Source organism: Capra hircus, chromosome 11 (assembly GCF_001704415.2).
Source record: "Capra hircus breed San Clemente chromosome 11, ASM170441v1, whole genome shotgun sequence".
Classification (NCBI taxonomy): Eukaryota; Metazoa; Chordata; class Mammalia; order Artiodactyla; family Bovidae; genus Capra; species Capra hircus.
This window is the reverse complement of record NC_030818.1, coordinates 340,001-356,769: the sequence shown is the minus strand read 5'-3', so window position 1 is coordinate 356,769 and position 16,769 is coordinate 340,001. Positions and strand designations below refer to the sequence as shown.

Sequence of the window (16,769 nt, the reverse complement as noted above, 5' to 3'; positions counted from 1 at the left end):
TAGGCATTGTTTATTTGAAGTCCCAGTATAACTGGGGCATCCTGCTTGTTAATCTGGCAACTATCCCAACCCTCTCCCCCACCGCACCCCACCGCCCATGTAGAAACTCTGGCCTGCCAGCGCTGTTTCGTACCAGCCCCACTTTCTTCTCTCTGCAGCGCTCAGTTCACTGGCGTCTCTGCTTTTTTTCTGCTGAGGCTGTGACCCCTCCAGGCATATGCAGTCTACCAATTATTCCTCTTTCTTTCCGGAAAGCCCCTGCTGGGCCCCCTCCCTCAGGTCAGCTCATGGTTTCTGCCTTGCAGGCTTTTGCTGCGCTGTTAAATTTTCTCCGAGTGGCGGAGCGCTCTTGTTTACCATTTATAGTTTGGTAGCAGTCAGGTCAGAGGAGCCTGGTGGACTGCAGTCCATGGAGTCGCTAAGAGTCGGACAGGACTGAAGCGACTTCACTTTCACTTTTCACTTTCATGCATTAGAGAAGGAAATGGCAACCCACTCCAGTTCTTGCCTGGAGAGTCCCAGGGACGGGGGCGCCTGGTGGGCTGCCATCTCTGGGGTCGCACAGAGTTGAACACGACCGAAGTGACTTAGCAGCAGCAGCAGCAGCAGCAGTAGCAACCAGGTCAAGCGATTTCAGGTTGAAAGGTTTTTGAAAAAATGTCCTGTTATCAGTGTTGCTTCTCTTTATCAATTGAGACTCCTGTTTTCATAAAGTGACTTGATACTAAGTAGAAAGTTTTTGCTTGTTCTGGGTTTGGCCTCAGCCAGTTTTGGGGATGAGAGGATAAGGTTTTAACCAAGTCACAGGGAAGCCACTCAGGGACATGATTCAAATATCAGCCAGGGAGGGGGGCACACAAGGAAGGGGTGTCCTCTGGTCCACATGCAGGCCTCTTTCCTGGGGTGGGGGGACAGGGGGCGTGACAGGGGAGGGGGACAGGGAAGTGGTCACCAACAGGATTCTAGGTGCCAAAAGCCTTTCCTGTGAACTGCAAGCCCACCCCAGAAGGGGGCCTTTCTCCTTCCAGCCATGGGGGCTGCTTGATAGCAAATGTCACCCTGGGACAGAGGGGCCGAGGAACTCTTAGCGCCTGGGCAAAGCACATCCTGGGCTTCCCGGGTTACTCAGCGGTTAAGAACCCATCTGCCAGTGCAGGAGAGGTGGGTTCAGTCCTCGGGTCGGGAAGATCCCCTGGAGGAGGTAATGGCAACCCACTCCAGTATTCTTGCCTGGAGAATCCGTGGACAGAGGACCCGGGCGGGCTATAGTCCCTGGGATTGCAAAGAGCCAGACATGACTTAGCGACTACACAGCAAAAGCGCGTCCTCACGGCCCACTCCTGCTCTGCAGTGTGGGGCATGACACCCCTGAGTTCAACAATAAGTCCTCACTCTTGCAGCCTCCTCTGGGCCTTCGGGTTTTGAGGCTGAATTTCAGAGAGGTCCGCTCATGTCGCCAGCTGTTCTGTTGTCTGACAAGGAGTACAAAGAGCCAGATGTGGGCTATATGACTGACACTTCGGCCCTGCCCTTATTTGACCCATCTGGCCAAGGCGCTTCCGGTCCCTCCCCGGGTCCTGGGGTGATAAAGCAGGCGCCCGGAGCAGCAGTCTGCATTCTCGCTCCTGCCCAGCTCTCCTCCCACAGCCTGGAGGGCCTCCAGGGTCGGGAGGGGGCGGAAGGCTGCCTCTCCACCCACTCCTCCGAATCCTGCCCTTTCAGCAGCTGCTGCTTTTCCCCTTGATCCACCTTGGGTTGTGGTCCTACAGCTTCAAGAGAATCAGAAGGCTCTCCTGCTGGGAGAGGGTGGTGACCAGCCCCGGGAGACTCCTTCAAGCCAGAGTTCTTTGGGTATCACAGACCGGAAGTGCGACTTTTCCTCTCCTTCATGTGGCCACCACGTTGCTGTTCTATACACTGTCTGAGACAGACCTCATCTGTTAGTCCCAGCACTCACCCCACAAAGCCCAGAAATTCCTCCTTCCAGCGTTCAACAGGTCGGGTTCAGGGCTTCCCTGGTGGTGGTCCAGTGAGTAAGAATCCACCTGCCAGTGGAGGAGACGTGGGTTCAATCCCTGGTCCAGGAAGACGCCGTGTGCCAGGGAGCCGTTAAGCAGGTGCGCCTGGCACCTGGAGCCTGTGCCCTGAAACGGAAGGATCCACTGCGGTGAGAGGCCCACGCACCACAGCTAGAGAGCATCCCCTCTCTCCTCGACAGAGAGAGGCCGGCACACAGTAGCGAAGACGCAGCACAGCCAGAAAAAAACAGACCGGGCCAGGTTCAGAAGCGGGCAGGGCACAACAGCAGCCAGTGTCTGTGCAGTTTGCTGATGGACCTGGTACATCTGATCGTTTCCTGCTCCCTATACCCCCCACAGGTACTTTTGTCCTTGAAGAGGATCAGCCAGTTACAGAACTTTCCCGAGGTCACCTCTCAGGCATCCCGGGACTGGGTGGGCCTCGGTGCTAAACACTGAGTTACTGGTTAGCCCTGATCGTCACTGCCCACCAACCTGTTTGCTATCATGCACGCGCAGCGAGTGCTCAGCAAATATTCATGAATTTAAGGGTGGGGCGCACTATGTGATCACACAGATAATAGCCTATTTTTTAAAAATTTATTTTATCGACATATAGTTGATTTACAACGTTGTGTTAGTTGCATGTATATAGCACAGTGATTCCATTATATAATGTTTTTATATTCATATTCTTTTCCATTATAGTTCATTACAGGACACTGAAGATAGTGCTCTGTGCTATACAGTAGGACCTAGTTGATTATCCTTCTTTTTTTTTTTTTTTGATTATCCTTCTTATGTATAATAGTTTACGTCTACTGATCCCGATCCATCCTCCCCTTCTCCTCTCCTCCATGGCAACCACACACATGCTGTCTGTCTGTGAGTCTGTTTCTGTTTCATAGATACGTTCGTTTGTTTCATGTTTTAGATTCCACATATGAGGGATGTCACACGGTGTTTGTCTTTCTCTGACCTACTGCGCTTAGTGTGATAATCTCTAGTTCCATTGTGTTGCTGCAGATGGCATTATTTCATTCTTTTTATGGCTGAGTAATCCACATCTTCTTTAGATCCACCAGTTTTATGCATTGGAGAAGGAAATGGCAACCCACTCCAGTGTTCTTGCCGGGAGAATCCCAGGGACGGTGGAGTCTGTGGGGTCGCACAGAGTCGGACACGACTGAAGTGACTTAGCAGCAGCTATCCATCCTAAAGGAGATCAGTCCTGGGTGTTCATTGGAAGGACTGATGTTGAAGATGAAACTCCAATACTTTGGCCACCTGATGCGAAGAGCTGACTCATTGGAAAAGACCCTGATGCTGGGAAAGATTGAGGGCAGGAGGAGAAGGGGATGACAGAGGATGAGATGGCTGGATGGCATCACCGACTCAATGGACATGGGTTTGGGTGAACTCTGGGAATTGGTGATGGACAGGAAGGCCTGGCGTGCTGCGGTTGCGAAGAGTCTGGCATGACTGAGCGACTGAACTTCTTTAGCCACATCTTCTTGAGCCATTCATCTGTCGGTGGACATCTAGGTCGTTTTCTGTGTCTTATCTATTGTGAACAGTGCTGCTGTGAACATAAGGGTGCATGTATCTTTTTGAATGAGTTTTGTCCAGATATATGTCCAGGAGTGGAATTGCTGGACCATGCATTCAGTCACTCAGTCGTGTCTGACTCTTTGTGACCCCCAGACTATAGTTCACCAGGTCCATGGGATTCTCCAGGCAAGAATACTGGGGTGGGTTGCTATTTCCTTCTCCAGGGGAGTCTTCCAGACCCAGGAATCGAACCCACACCTCCTGTGTCTCCTGCATTGCCAGGTGGATTCTCTATCACTGCGCCATCTGGCATTGCTGGATCAGATGGCAACTCAATTTTTTGTTCAGAAATAGCTCTTTCCTTAGTGTTCCCTCATGTACCAGTTTTGAGTCTGAGAAACTACGATCCCTCAGTATCTGCCCCTCCACAGTTTCGCTGTGGTTGGGGGAAGACGTGCTGCTGCAGAGCCCTGGCTCCAGCCCCACCGCAGTCCCGCTTCCGGTCATAGCAGTGTCCCCTGCCTGTATCACACTCATTTATCCCATAGATGCTCACTGCACGTTGACTCCATGCCAGGCATCAGCCTGGGTTCAGAGAATGCCAGCTCCAGCCCTCGGGGAAGCTACAGGTAGATTTGTTCAGAAGAACCTGGCAAACCCCACACAGTGGACAATAGATCTAATCACGTACTCATTGACTAGAGAAACATTTGCTAATCTTATCTCCTGGAGCCTGTCCCCCGACCTGAGCACTGGAGGAAGATGGTGGACACACAGTCCCTCGTCTCTATGAAGGTGACGTTGGAATCTGGTCAAGGGCTGGAAACGCATGGGAACCGGGCAGGGGCGCTCCATGACCAACTCCAGGATGGGTGTGGCCCCTGGGGTTGGCAAACCCAGCTGCTGGGACCCCTGGGCAGCTGCGCTTGGACGTGAGTGGGAGGCCGCTCATCCGGGTTGCTCAACTGCGTCTGCTTGTGAGGCAAAACGTCCCACTTTAGCTACTGTCCAGTCCATAGGCGGAAGCAACCTTAAAAGAAGAAAAGAGGGGAAAGAAGAGGAGGAACGGTTTCTGCTGAATTTCACAAGCAGCCTGCTTTTCCACCTGTTCCATGGAGAAAAGATGAAATCCTCGTTAAGTCTGGGGCTGTGGTGTTTTATACATCTCTGACATGGGCTGAAAAAATGGTCTCCACAATGGGGACCATCAGGCAGGCCCACCACATTCGCTGTGTCATCTTGAAGATGCACTAATGAGAACGTGGTAATAAAAATCAAAAACTTAAAAAATTTTTGATCTACTTTCATCCTCCCACCATCACTCACTCCCAAATAATTTTAAAGTGTTCTACTTCTTCGAGGAAAGACAGGGGGAGGGGCATTTTACAACCAACGTAGAACACTGAAAGATTAGCAGCTTAAAATTGCATTTATTTTTTAAAAATGATTTCTGTTTACTTGTTGATGCTGGGTCTTCGTGGCTGCACGGGCCTCTCTCCGGTTGTGGTGAGCGGGAGCCACGTGGTAGTTGTGGCGTGCAGGCCTCTCCTTGTGGTGGCTTCTCTCCTTACTGAGCAGACTCTGGGGCACGTGGACTTCAGTCACTGCAGCCCCCAGGCTCTAGGGCACAGACTCAGTCGTTGTGGCCCAAGGGCTTAGTTGCTGTGCAGCACGTGGGATCTTCCCAGACCAGGGATCAAACCCCAATCTCTGGCATTGGCAGGCAGACCCTTTATCCCTGAGCCACCAGGGAAGCCCAAGTGTCATTTCTAATTGATCATTGCCCTGACCCTGGGGTCCAAAGCCTTGGACCAGTTCTCATTGTGCCTTTTTCTACATTGTCTATGTTCATTTAGTCAAGGCCACCTCATAGGTCATGGGTCTGGGGAGGCTATGCACTGCATAGCACCTGCTGTGAAGCCCCGTTTACACTGAAGACTGTGTGAATGGCAGCACCCCACCCCAGACACACCTCTTGCCAGAGCTCTGCAGTGAGGACCTCACGGAGCCCCCAGTGTCAACCCCTGTGAACAGCAATTCTTAAGGATTGGGTCGTGGCAGGTTTTATGGATCCACAATGAAAAGGGAAAATAATTTAAGTACTAACAGCTAATGTTTATTGAGTGCTTATGATGAGCCAGACATAGCAATGACTCTTTTATTTCTGTTGGTGATCCTATGGGGCACCATTGTTACCATCCCCATGTTCCCAATGGGGGCCCTGCGCTTCAAACCATGGCCAGGATTAACCTGCCAAATGGCCACTTCTGAGAACTATTCTGAGTCCGGAGATTATGTCCTTCCTAAATATTTGTGTCCGATTTACCTCTTTTTTTTTTTTAAGATGTGTTTGACATGGACCATTTGTTAAAAAGTCTGTGCTAAATTTGTTACAATATTGCTTCTGTTTTTTGTTTTGGTTTTTTTGCCCGGAAGCATGTGGAATCTTTGCTCCCTGACCAGGATTTGAACCTGCACCCTTTGCACCTGAAGGTGAAGTGTTAACCATTGGACTGCCAGGGAAGTCCTGTGACATTTTTTTTTAGTGTATTTTAAAATTTATTTTATTTAAGTATAGCTGATTTACATTGTTTTGTTAGTTGCAGGTATACAACAAAGTGATTCAGTATTATATATAATGTGTATATATATATGTCCATTTTCACATTCTTTTGCATTATGGCTTATCATAAGATATTGAATGTGGGCTTCCCTGGTGCCTCAGATGGTAAAGAATCTGCCTGGAATTCAGGAAGCATGAGTTCAGTCGCTGGGTCGGGAGGATCCCCTGGAGAAAGAAATGGCAACCCACTCCAGTGTTCTCGCCTGGAGAATCCCATGAGCAGAGGAGCCAGGCAGGCTGCAGTCCATGGGGTCGCAAAGAGTCGGACATGACTGAACGACTAACATTTTCTATTGAATATAGCTCCCTGTGCTATACGGTAGAACCTTGTTGGTTATCCACTCTGTATATAGGAATTTGCATCTGAAACTGACCTTTCCTTTTGGAAAGATGGTAACGCTGAGCGCTGCCAGGATCAGCCCTGTCTGTCTCCAGCATCCTTTCCCGTAGTTAGGCCTTAATGTCTTCCTTCTGGCTTTCCCACTTCCTGGCCTCTCCTTCTTGCTCCTCTCCCTCCCTCCTGTGGCCTGGTCAAGCACAGCTCTGATCTCCTTCCCCTGCTCAGAAATCTTCCAGGCACCCCTCCTGCCTCAGCTGGGATTCAGGGCTCTCCACGTTCAGCCTAATTCCGTTATTTTTTTTTTTTTTTTTTAATTTTTGTTTAGTTGGCTGCTCTGGGTCTTAGCTGTGGCGTGTGGGATCTAGTTCCCTGATCAGGGATCGAATCCAGGCCTCCTGCATTGGGAGTGAGGAGTCTTAACCACTGGGCCACCAGGGGCGTCCTCTAATTCCACTTAATCTCTTTTTCTCCTAGCACAGAAGTGCCACGCTGAAGCTAAATTGGTATTCCCAAACTCTTAGGGCCTCTTCCTTTCCCTCTAGTTTTCCACCGCCTTGGCCCCTTGAAACCCTGTCTCTCTTCCCCTACTCCTCCTTCAATTCATTCCTTTTCTTAGTCACTCAGCAAACCTGTAATATTTTGAGTGCCTGCTAGGAACTGACTACAGTGTGGGGCTTTCAGTCAGTCCAGCAGCAGAGAGAGAACTGGGGAGTTATTACAGCAGATACCACCAAAGTGGCGGGTCCGAGTCCCTGACGTGGGAGGTTATTAACTAGACAGAGCGGGGCGGGGCCTGGGGAAGGCCTCCCCACACAGTTAGCTGTGTCCCACCCCCTTCAACTCCTGGGACTCTTTGCTCCCCCTCTGCTGGGACATTCGCCTTTCTGTATCCCATTTGACAGTCACAGCTAATCTTAGACCTGCAAGTGCTGTATAAATAATGTTAGCAGTTAAATCATGCTGTACCAGCATCTGGCAAATCAAATTCTGGAGATTAGTTATCTTTTAAACCATCCATAGTGATTACAGGTTTTGGCTGTGCCCCAATCTCAGTGATGTCATCTGACTGGGGGGCTTTGCCATTAGTTTGTTTGGTGAGCTGCTCAGCTCACAGAAAACTGAAGCTTATACCCTAAACTGTAATCAGAGGTTATCTTGCAGGGTTGGAATTATAAAATAGGTTTCCATCTTATACTTTCTGTGCTCCCATAAATATTTGAATTTTTTACAGCAGACTTGTGCTACCTTTATAATTAGAAATATTCAGTGTTTTTAAGGAAATGAAACAAACCAAAAGAAGTATTACCCTCTTCTCCCAGTCTACTTTTTTTGCCCTATATTTAACATACAACAGAAAAGTTGGAGACTTCCCTGGTGGTCCAGTGGTTAAGACTCCAGGCTTCCACTGCATGGGGCATGGGTTTAATCCCTGGTCAGGGAAGTAAGATCCTGCATGCCATATGGTGTGGCAAAAAAAAGAAAAGAAAAGAAAGAAAGAAAAGTTATTTGGACAAAACCTCTGACTCCCAAGCTCAACAAATAGGAAGTGCTTCAGGTAAGCTGGCCTCTAAGAGGCACAAGTGAATTGTAAGTGTTTTGAAGCCTGTAGAAAAAGTATTCTTGAGGAGGGTCTGCAGACAGACCAGATAAATAGTCAGAGCATCCATAACTGCAGAAGGGACCCCAACATCAGAGAAGACGGACTTCACCTCTTCCTACCATCCCTGTGCAAAAATTTGCCTGGCGTGAGGGTGACAGGAGGGGCAGGGGCCCCTCTCGGTACAGTCACTCTGATCTCGACTCCTTGGAATAAGGGACAGCTCCCATCAGAGCACACTCATCTGTCTGGATGACTGGGCTCCAGGCCAGCCAGCAGCTGACTCACAAAGCCCTCTCCCAGAGGCTGCAAAGGACACCTGCACTCCAAGAGCCCCTGAGACCTCAGCCTCAAGAACAAGCAACAAGCTTTACCTGTTTTTAGAGTGAAACCTCTTGTCCTTCAACCTGGAGTTCACCCAGAAAGCACTTCCCAGGTACAGCAACCATGAGAGTCTCCCTGGTGGGAGAGAGAGCTGGGTGGAGAGGACTTCTGTCAGGAAGTCATTGAGGCAGGAAGTCCAGCCCTCCACTGAGGGATGAGTGTGGTCCAGTGACCTGCAGGGAGGAAGCCAGAGGAATAAATTCTGATTCCTCCTTCTACCCCCAAATCTGCTTGTACCTCTATCCACCAAATAAGTACTTAACTGAATACTTACATTAAAAGTTACTTGTTGTTTATCTGAAGTTCAAGTTTAACTGAGTGTCTTTTGTTGTAATTTGCTTAATCTGCCCTCTCTGCGTGCACGCGCACACACACATACACACACACGCACACGCACACACGCACACGCACACACACACACTCTCAGCCCGGGAGGTGTGACATCCTGAGAGTGGCAGGAAGCACAGCCCTTGTGCAGGACTAGGTGGCTCTGTGTACCCCCATCACTCACCCATAACATGCCAGCCTGTGTCTCTCCTCCCTGCCTATCTCACCACCTGTGGTCAGTGTGGTTTTTTAAAAAATGCTCTTTCCCCCCATGGAATGTGCCTTTTATTTTTGGCCATGCCACACAGCATGTAGGATCTTAGTTTCCCAACCAGGGATTGAATCCATGTCCCCTGCATTGCAAGAGCTGAGTCTTAACCACTGGACCATCAGGAAAGTCCTGATGTGTTTGAATAAATAACAGCTATTAATAGTAAAGAATGTATGTTCCAAAACTGCCATTAACACTAAGAGCACAACAGAAATGTTAGAAATTCTTGTGGGTCAGATGAAATCAGAATATTTCCAGGTCTATTCCAGCAGGCAGACGTTTTGCTAGAAGCTCCAAGTCACTGTATAAGCACACGATGACTTTTCCCCCATCCCTGGAAATGGGTCTTGCTGAGGCACCAGAATTGCAAACGTGCCCCTTTGTGGCCAGCAGCAGCCTTTCCCAGACTGTTGGCCGGGTCTGCTGCATCAAGTCCTGTGACTGACGGGGCAGAAGGGAGGTGCTCTCAGGCGCCAGCACCTGCCCGCCTGCTGGTGAGTTAAGGAGGAGGGATTTGGAATGAGTCGCAGTTCCAAAAATGAGTGAAGGTGGTCAACGGTACAAACTTCCAGTTTTAAAATAATTAAGTCCTGGGGGTGTAATGTCGAGCATGCTGACTGTAGTTAGTAATACTGTATCGTAGGAAATTCCCTGGCGTTCCAGCGGTTAGGACTCTGTGCTGTCATTGCTGAGGTCCCAAGTTCAATCCCTGATCAGGGAACTAAAATCCTGCAAATGGCTATTTGAAAGTTATTAATGGTGGATCTTAAAAGTTCTCATCGCAAGAAAAAAATTTCCATTTGTGAAAATGGATATTAACTAGACTTATCCTGGCAGTTATTTTGCAAAACTATACAAATATGGAATTATTCTGCCATACAGCTGGAATGAGTATATTATATATATGTCAATTATATCTCAAATTTTAAAAATTTTGATGGTGAAGATTATATTTCTTAAGTTTTCTATAGAAGGAAGTCTACAAATGAATAAAATTGTAAAAGAAAATATTCACACTATTCATGTGTGTTAAATAAATTCTGATCATGATTTCTGAGGATATTGAGGATGCCCAGTTCTCTCTCATGCTGGCCTAGAAAGTTGGGAACCTACTTGGGAAACTCCATTATTTAAAAGGCTAAAAATCCAGGACTTCCCTGGCGGTCCAGTGGTTAACACCCTGCCCTTCCAATGCAGAGGGCGCAGGTTCAATCCCTGATTGGGGAACAAAGATCCCACATGCTGTGTGGCTCAGCCAAAAAGTGAAAAAGTTAAATAAAAAAGAGGGTGGAATGAATAGAGAGAGTAGCGTGGAAACATATACATTACCATATGTAAAATAGATAGCTGGTGGGAATTTGCTGTGTGAGGCAGGGAGGTTCTGTGACACCCTAAAGGGGTGGGATGGAGGGCGAGGTGGGGGGTGGGGGGTTGGGGGTGGGGGGTGGGAGGGAGGTTCAAGAGAGAGGATGTGTGTATGCTTATGGCTGATTCATATTGATGTACGACAGCAACCAACACCCTGTTGTAAAGCAATTATCCTCCAATTAAAAAATAATTTAAAAATTTAACATGGTGGAATTAGCAATTAGATTAGATATATGTTAGGAAACATGTTGACAGGGCAGAATATCCATGATATATTTTCAAGAAAAAAGGAAGTTTTTTCAAGTTCAGTTTGATCCAAGTTTGTCACATATGTGTTTTTTATGTGTTGAAAAAATGAAAGGCTTATACCTTAAAAAAAAAAAAAAAAAGGGCTAAAAATCCGATATTCTGTTTTGCAGCTATTGCTGAGATGAAGGAAGGAACCAGCCCCAGCCTGCTGTTCTCTGGTTCTCTCCCAGGAAGCTTACAGGCTGACCACACGCCGTTTTTCTTTCCTCACACTGGTCGCTACCAGCCCACCGCTGTGTCTCCACCCATCCAGCCTGGAACACCAGTCCCTGGAAATGTAGCCTTTCCCAGGGTGACCTCCGCCAGGTCCAAGCTCCTACCACCTCTTGCATTTAATCATACGGTTGGCCATATAATACTTTCTGAACACAAAGATGTCAAGTTTAATTGCTCCATCAACATACCTAACATCTACCAGGACAGTGCAACTATTTCTTGGTGGAAAGATGGGAAGGAATTGTTAGGGGTCCATCATGCAATTACTCAGTTTTATCCGGATAATGAAGTTACAGCAGTCATCGCTTCCTTCAGGTAAGTGTTCTCTCTCTCTTTCTTTGAAAATGTTATGCTTTTGCTGATTCAAAAGCAAAAGGCTTGTCAGTAATCAAAACAGCCTTTTGTTTTCTGTGTTAGCAGCCTCACCAGTCCATTCAGAGTGTAGATTAATAGTCAATTGTATTGTTGATCTCTTTCCATTGGATTTTGGCCCCAGTGGGATTCTTGGTGATCAGACGCTCTTCCCAGCTGGCCTGCAAGTGCCCCCAAGTCCTGCTGGACTCCAGAACTCTCCCAGTGGGTGAGAGCTGTGTCCTTGCCTGGCATGAGGAGACATCAGAGTCGTTGGGTGGGCGTGGAGCTTGTCAAACAGTGCAGCCCTGCGTCCCTTTCGTTTGCTCCGTTTCTTCTTCCTCCCTCCTCTCCCAGCAGCCCTTGTGGCTACAGATACTGGTACTGATGTTGACCTCGTGTTGGGGTGGGAAGAACCCCGAAAGTGTGAAGTCTGGGAAGCTGAGACAGACCTTCACGCACTTGGCTCTCCATCTCAACATTCCACTTTGTATTGGCCCAGGCAGGCAGAGTGAGTTGAGGGAAAGACAGGAATAAGCCAGGCCAGGACGTAACCCAATAACCCATCATCCCTAGGACTGAGTCCATATACGCCAGATCCTGCAGACAGTGAGACAGTGGCTTCTCTTCCCACCGTCCCTTTTCATTCTCTCTCCCTCTCTTTTTTGACTGTGTCATGTGACGTGGGATGTTAGTTCCCCAGCCAGGGATCGAACCGGTGTCCCCTGCAGTTGTGCAGTGGAAGCATGGAGTTAAACCACTGGACCTCCCGGGGATCCCCGCCCCCCTTCATTCTCTCCTGTCTCCTCTTAGCCAGGAGGGTGTGTGTTTGTCGGTGTGTACGTCAGGACCGCCCAGCATATGCAGGCTTAGAATTAGGTGGACTGCAGTCAGGCTTCCCAGGCGGCACTGGTGGTGCAGCATTCTCCCGCCAGTGCGGCAGATGCAAGAGACGCAGGTTAGGTCCCTGGGTTGGCACGATTCCCTGGAGGAGGGCATGGCAACCCACTCTGGTATTTTTGCCTGGAGAATCCCGCAGTCGGAGAAGTCTAGCGGGCGATAGTCCATGGGTTCGCAAAGAATCAGACACGACTGAAGCAGCTTAGCAGGCATGCGCAGACTGTAGTCACTAAGAGCTCAAGATGAGGTCGGAGCCGGGCAGCGATGGTGCAAGAGCCTTTTCTCTGGGACTCCTCCACGCTGAGGGGAGCCTCTTTGATCTGTCGTTTTTACTTTCTCTGACCTGATGTTTGGGCCGCTTCCAGGCTGTGTCATGTCTTTGGGTGAATCACTGTATGTTTCCTTTTCAGAAAAACCACCTCTGAGTTACCACAGACCTGATGACTCCAGTTGGAGTTTAATGTGTCAACACTTCCATGAGATCCCCCCCCTTTTTTTCTGCATTTTCTAAGTTATCCTGGTCATCATCAAGGCACAGAAAACAGCTTGCGTGTCTCTCGTTGGTCGATTTAGAGTCTGGCTCGGTCTCCTGGGCTGCCATTCTCAGCTAGTGACTGAGACCCCTCGGGAGGCTTGACTGTATTTTTTTCTCCATCATCTGCAAAACACAGATGTTTTTCCATTATACAGACACAGCTCCTGATGGGAGAACTAAAATCACCATTTCATAATAAATAAGGTTTAAAGGCTTATAAAAACAAAAGTCTGACCAAAGTCTTGAGAGTATCATTTAGAAGGAAAGCACAGCCCTGCTGTCTGGGCTGGGAGTTTCAGCTTGGGGTCCTGCCACTGGCTTCCATGAGACCGTAAGTGAGCCTCCACGTGTTTCTTGGTCTTCTTGCCAAAGAGATGGAATTGGACCACCTGACTGAAAGCTCTGAAGGGCCATGAGATATTCAAAAGACTTAGAGAATTTTTACACCTAGAGTAGGCAGTCTTTTTTTTAATTTAATTAATTTATTTTACTTTACAATATTGTGTTGGTTTTGCCATTCATTGACTTGAATCCACCATGAGTGTACACGTGTTTCCCATCCTGAACCCCGTTCCCACCTCCATCCCCATCCCATCCCTCTGGGTCATCCCAGTGCACCAGCCCCGAGCACCCTGTCTCGTGCATCAAACCTGGACTGTCGATTCATTTCGCATATGATAATCTACATGTTACAATGCCATTCTCCCATATCATCCCACCCTCTCCCTCTCCCACAGAGTCCGAAAGACTATTTAATACATATGTGTCTCTTTTGCTGTCTCGCATACAGGGTTATCGTTACCTTCTTTCTAAATTCCATATATATGCGTTAGTATACTGTATTGGTGTTTTTCTTTCTGGCTTACTCCTCTCTGTATAATCGGCTCCAGTCTCATCCACCTCATTAGAACTGATTCAAATGTATTCTTTTTAATGGCTGAGTAATACTCCATTGTGTATATGTACCACAGCTTTCTTATCCATTCCTCTGCTGATGGACATCTAGATTGCTTCCATATCCTGGCTATTATAAACAGTGCTGTGATGAACATTGGGGTGCACGTGTCTCTTTCAATTCTGGTTTCCTCGGTGTGTATGCCCAGCAATGGGATTGCTGGATCTTAAAGATCTAAACGTAAGAGCAGAAACTATTAAACTCCAAAGGAAAACATAGGCAAAACACTCTCCGACATAAACCACAGCAGGATCCTCTATGACCTACCTCCCAGAATATTGGAAATGAAAGCAAAAATAAACAAATTGGACCCAATTAAAATTAAAAGCTTCTGTACAACAAAGGAAACTATAAGCAAGGTGAAAAGAGAGCCTTCAGAATGGGAGAGTATAATAGCAAACGAAGCAACAGACAAAGAATTAATCTCAAAAATATACAAGCAACTCGTGCAGCTCATTTCCGGAAAAATAAAAGACCCAATCAAAAAGTGGGCCAAAAAACTAAACAGACATTTCTCCAAAGAAGACATAGAGATGGCTAACAAACACCTGAAAAGATGCTCAATGTCACTCATTATCAGAGCAATGCAAATCAAAACCACAATGAGGTACCATTTCACACCAGTCAGAATGGCTGCGATCCAAAAGTCTACAAGTGATAAATGCCGAAGAGGGTGTGGAGAAAAGGGAACCCTCTTACACTGTTGGTGGGAATGCAAACTAGTACAGCCACTATGGAGAACAGCAGATTCTTATTCTGAACTTAGGTCTTTAGATATTGGAAGGTGACTAGGTGAAATTTTGAGAGCTTTAGAGAAAAATGTATACTTTTGCACATATTTGGTTGAACTCTCATAAAGTTATTTGGAAGGGAAGCAAATCTTATGTGACCTCCCAACTGAGCAAATTTAGTGATCAGAATTCTTACAATGGATGGACACTCAGCTGAACCGAGTAATATTTGGAGCAGCATCAAGTCCACCACTGACATATTCACTTTGTTAATGTTCAGGTGACACTGTAGCTGTGGGTAATTCAATGAAGTAAATTAAAGTCACTTGATCAAGATGATCAATATCTGTATAATTTCGTTGCAAGATTGAAGGATGTTGGAGAGCCTAATTTGATGTCTTTTAGATGAGGACCCTGAGGTCCTTATAAATTAGGATGACTTGCCCAGGGTAACTAGATAGTAAGCTGGGAGTAAAGTTAACTAGGGAGCCTGATTTGCACACCTCTCCTCATATCCTCTCTTTTCACATCTCATGGGCCCCAAGGAAATCCACTCTGGTTCTCAGCAAAGTGAAAAGTTAAAAACTAGTTCTAAGCTTTCGGTGGATGCCATTTTACCAGGAATTCATTAGCTTGCAATTTTGTTGGAGGTGCCTCCAAGAGTACTGCATGGACCACGTTTATTTAAGCAAATGTGCAAATGATAGATGACTACATATAGCAGGGATCAGATGTCTGTTAGTATTGATAGAGTCAAGAGTCATCTGGCATTAATGGGTGTAGGGAGCACTCAGTGTCTGGTTGGAGTATTTCCTAATCAATAGCTTGGTGGTTAAAACAGAAAATCTCCACCAACACCCCTCCTTACTCCTGGCCCCATACCCCCCACTCCATGCCTAGAGTATCCATTCGTCTAGCCTGGGAACCCTGCGTAGCCAAGACCTCCTGATGAAGTCTCTAAAGAAGAGTGTAATTCCTGGGGCAGTTATTTCTAAGGGCTTCCAAGTTGGCACAGTGGTAAAGAATCTGCCTGCCAATGCAGGAGATGGAGGTTAGATCCCTGAATCAGAAATATTTCCTGGAGAAGGGAATGGCGACCCACTCCAGTATTCTTGCCCAGGAAATCCGCATGGACAAAGGAGCCTGGTGGGCTACAGTCCTTGGGGTCGCAAAGAATCAGAGACGACTTAGAGACTAGACAACAACAGTTAGCTCTAAAGTCTGGTGTATGGTGTAGAAAAGCTCTCTGGCTTAGGTTGAAACACTCATCAGGTAAAAATTTCCAGGAAGGCACCAGCCTTCAGATCAGAAGACTTGAGGAGACCCGCCCTCAAGCGAAAACGAAAACTGATAGTCCTGTGTATCGACAGGCCCTGCAGATTTACTCACTGGGTGGTTCATGGCAGAGGGAGAGTGTTTGATATTTGTTTTCTTTGTAGTCCAAGAGTTCCCAATGCTCTTTAAACTCTGGCGTCCTTCCCAGTGGCTCAAGCTGCACGGATTTTACCTTCTTAGTGCGTTTTCCTGGTAAACATGATAAATGGGTAGTTTGGGTTCCTGCGTGCTCCTTGTGTTGGCGGGCCCCTGCAGGCTCTGAGAGCCAAGCCCCTTGCCCCACCCTGCCCCAGCTGGGTCTGCCTGATGTCATCGCTGGTTGCTCTTTATCCTGCTGCTTTTGGTGACCCAAAAGATGGAATCGTACATGAGAGATCAGCCAAACATCTAGAAAGTAAGAACATCATTGGTTCAACAGAGCCATCCGTTGGAAAAGCTAATTTTAGCCACAGATTGCTGAGACTTTCAGACTTACTTTATATTCAATTCAGACTTCTTTTTAGGTCAGATTTTGTACCAGATTCCTGAACTTGGTTTATCCATGGAATCCTGTCAGCACCATTTGAATGACGGCTAGTTAAATAGAAGGCTTATCAGTGGGTCTTTGTATCTTCTTTTTAGTTTTTTTTCTTTCATTTTTAATGTTTGTTTGTTTGCTTTTGATTGTTGTAACATACATATAACATGAGCTTCCCAGGTGGTTCAATGGTAAAATAATCCACCTGCTAAGATGGGTTCGATCCCTGGATTGCAACAATCCCCTAGAAGAGGAAATGGCAACCCATTCCAGCTTATTCTTGCCTGGGAAATCCCATGGACAGAGGAACCTGGTGGGCTACAGTCCATGGGGTCACAAAGAGTCAGGCATGACTTAGCTACTGAGCACGCATGCACACATAGAGTAAAACACCATTTTAGCCCTTTTTGAATCAAGTCAGTGACCTTGAGTACATTCACA

At 47.3% G+C, this 16,769-nt stretch overlaps 1 protein-coding gene across 1 annotated transcript in view; it reads left to right on the top strand.

Annotated features, from left to right (window-relative positions):
• MERTK (MER proto-oncogene, tyrosine kinase) overlaps positions 1–16,769 on the top strand; it is a 121,347-nt gene that overhangs the window by 23,810 nt on the left and 80,768 nt on the right. Inside the window, exon 2 of the mRNA XM_018054803.1 lies at positions 10,899–11,319. Coding sequence (XP_017910292.1) covers positions 10,899–11,319 — 421 coding nt within the window. The remainder of the gene's footprint in view (positions 1–10,898; positions 11,320–16,769) is intronic.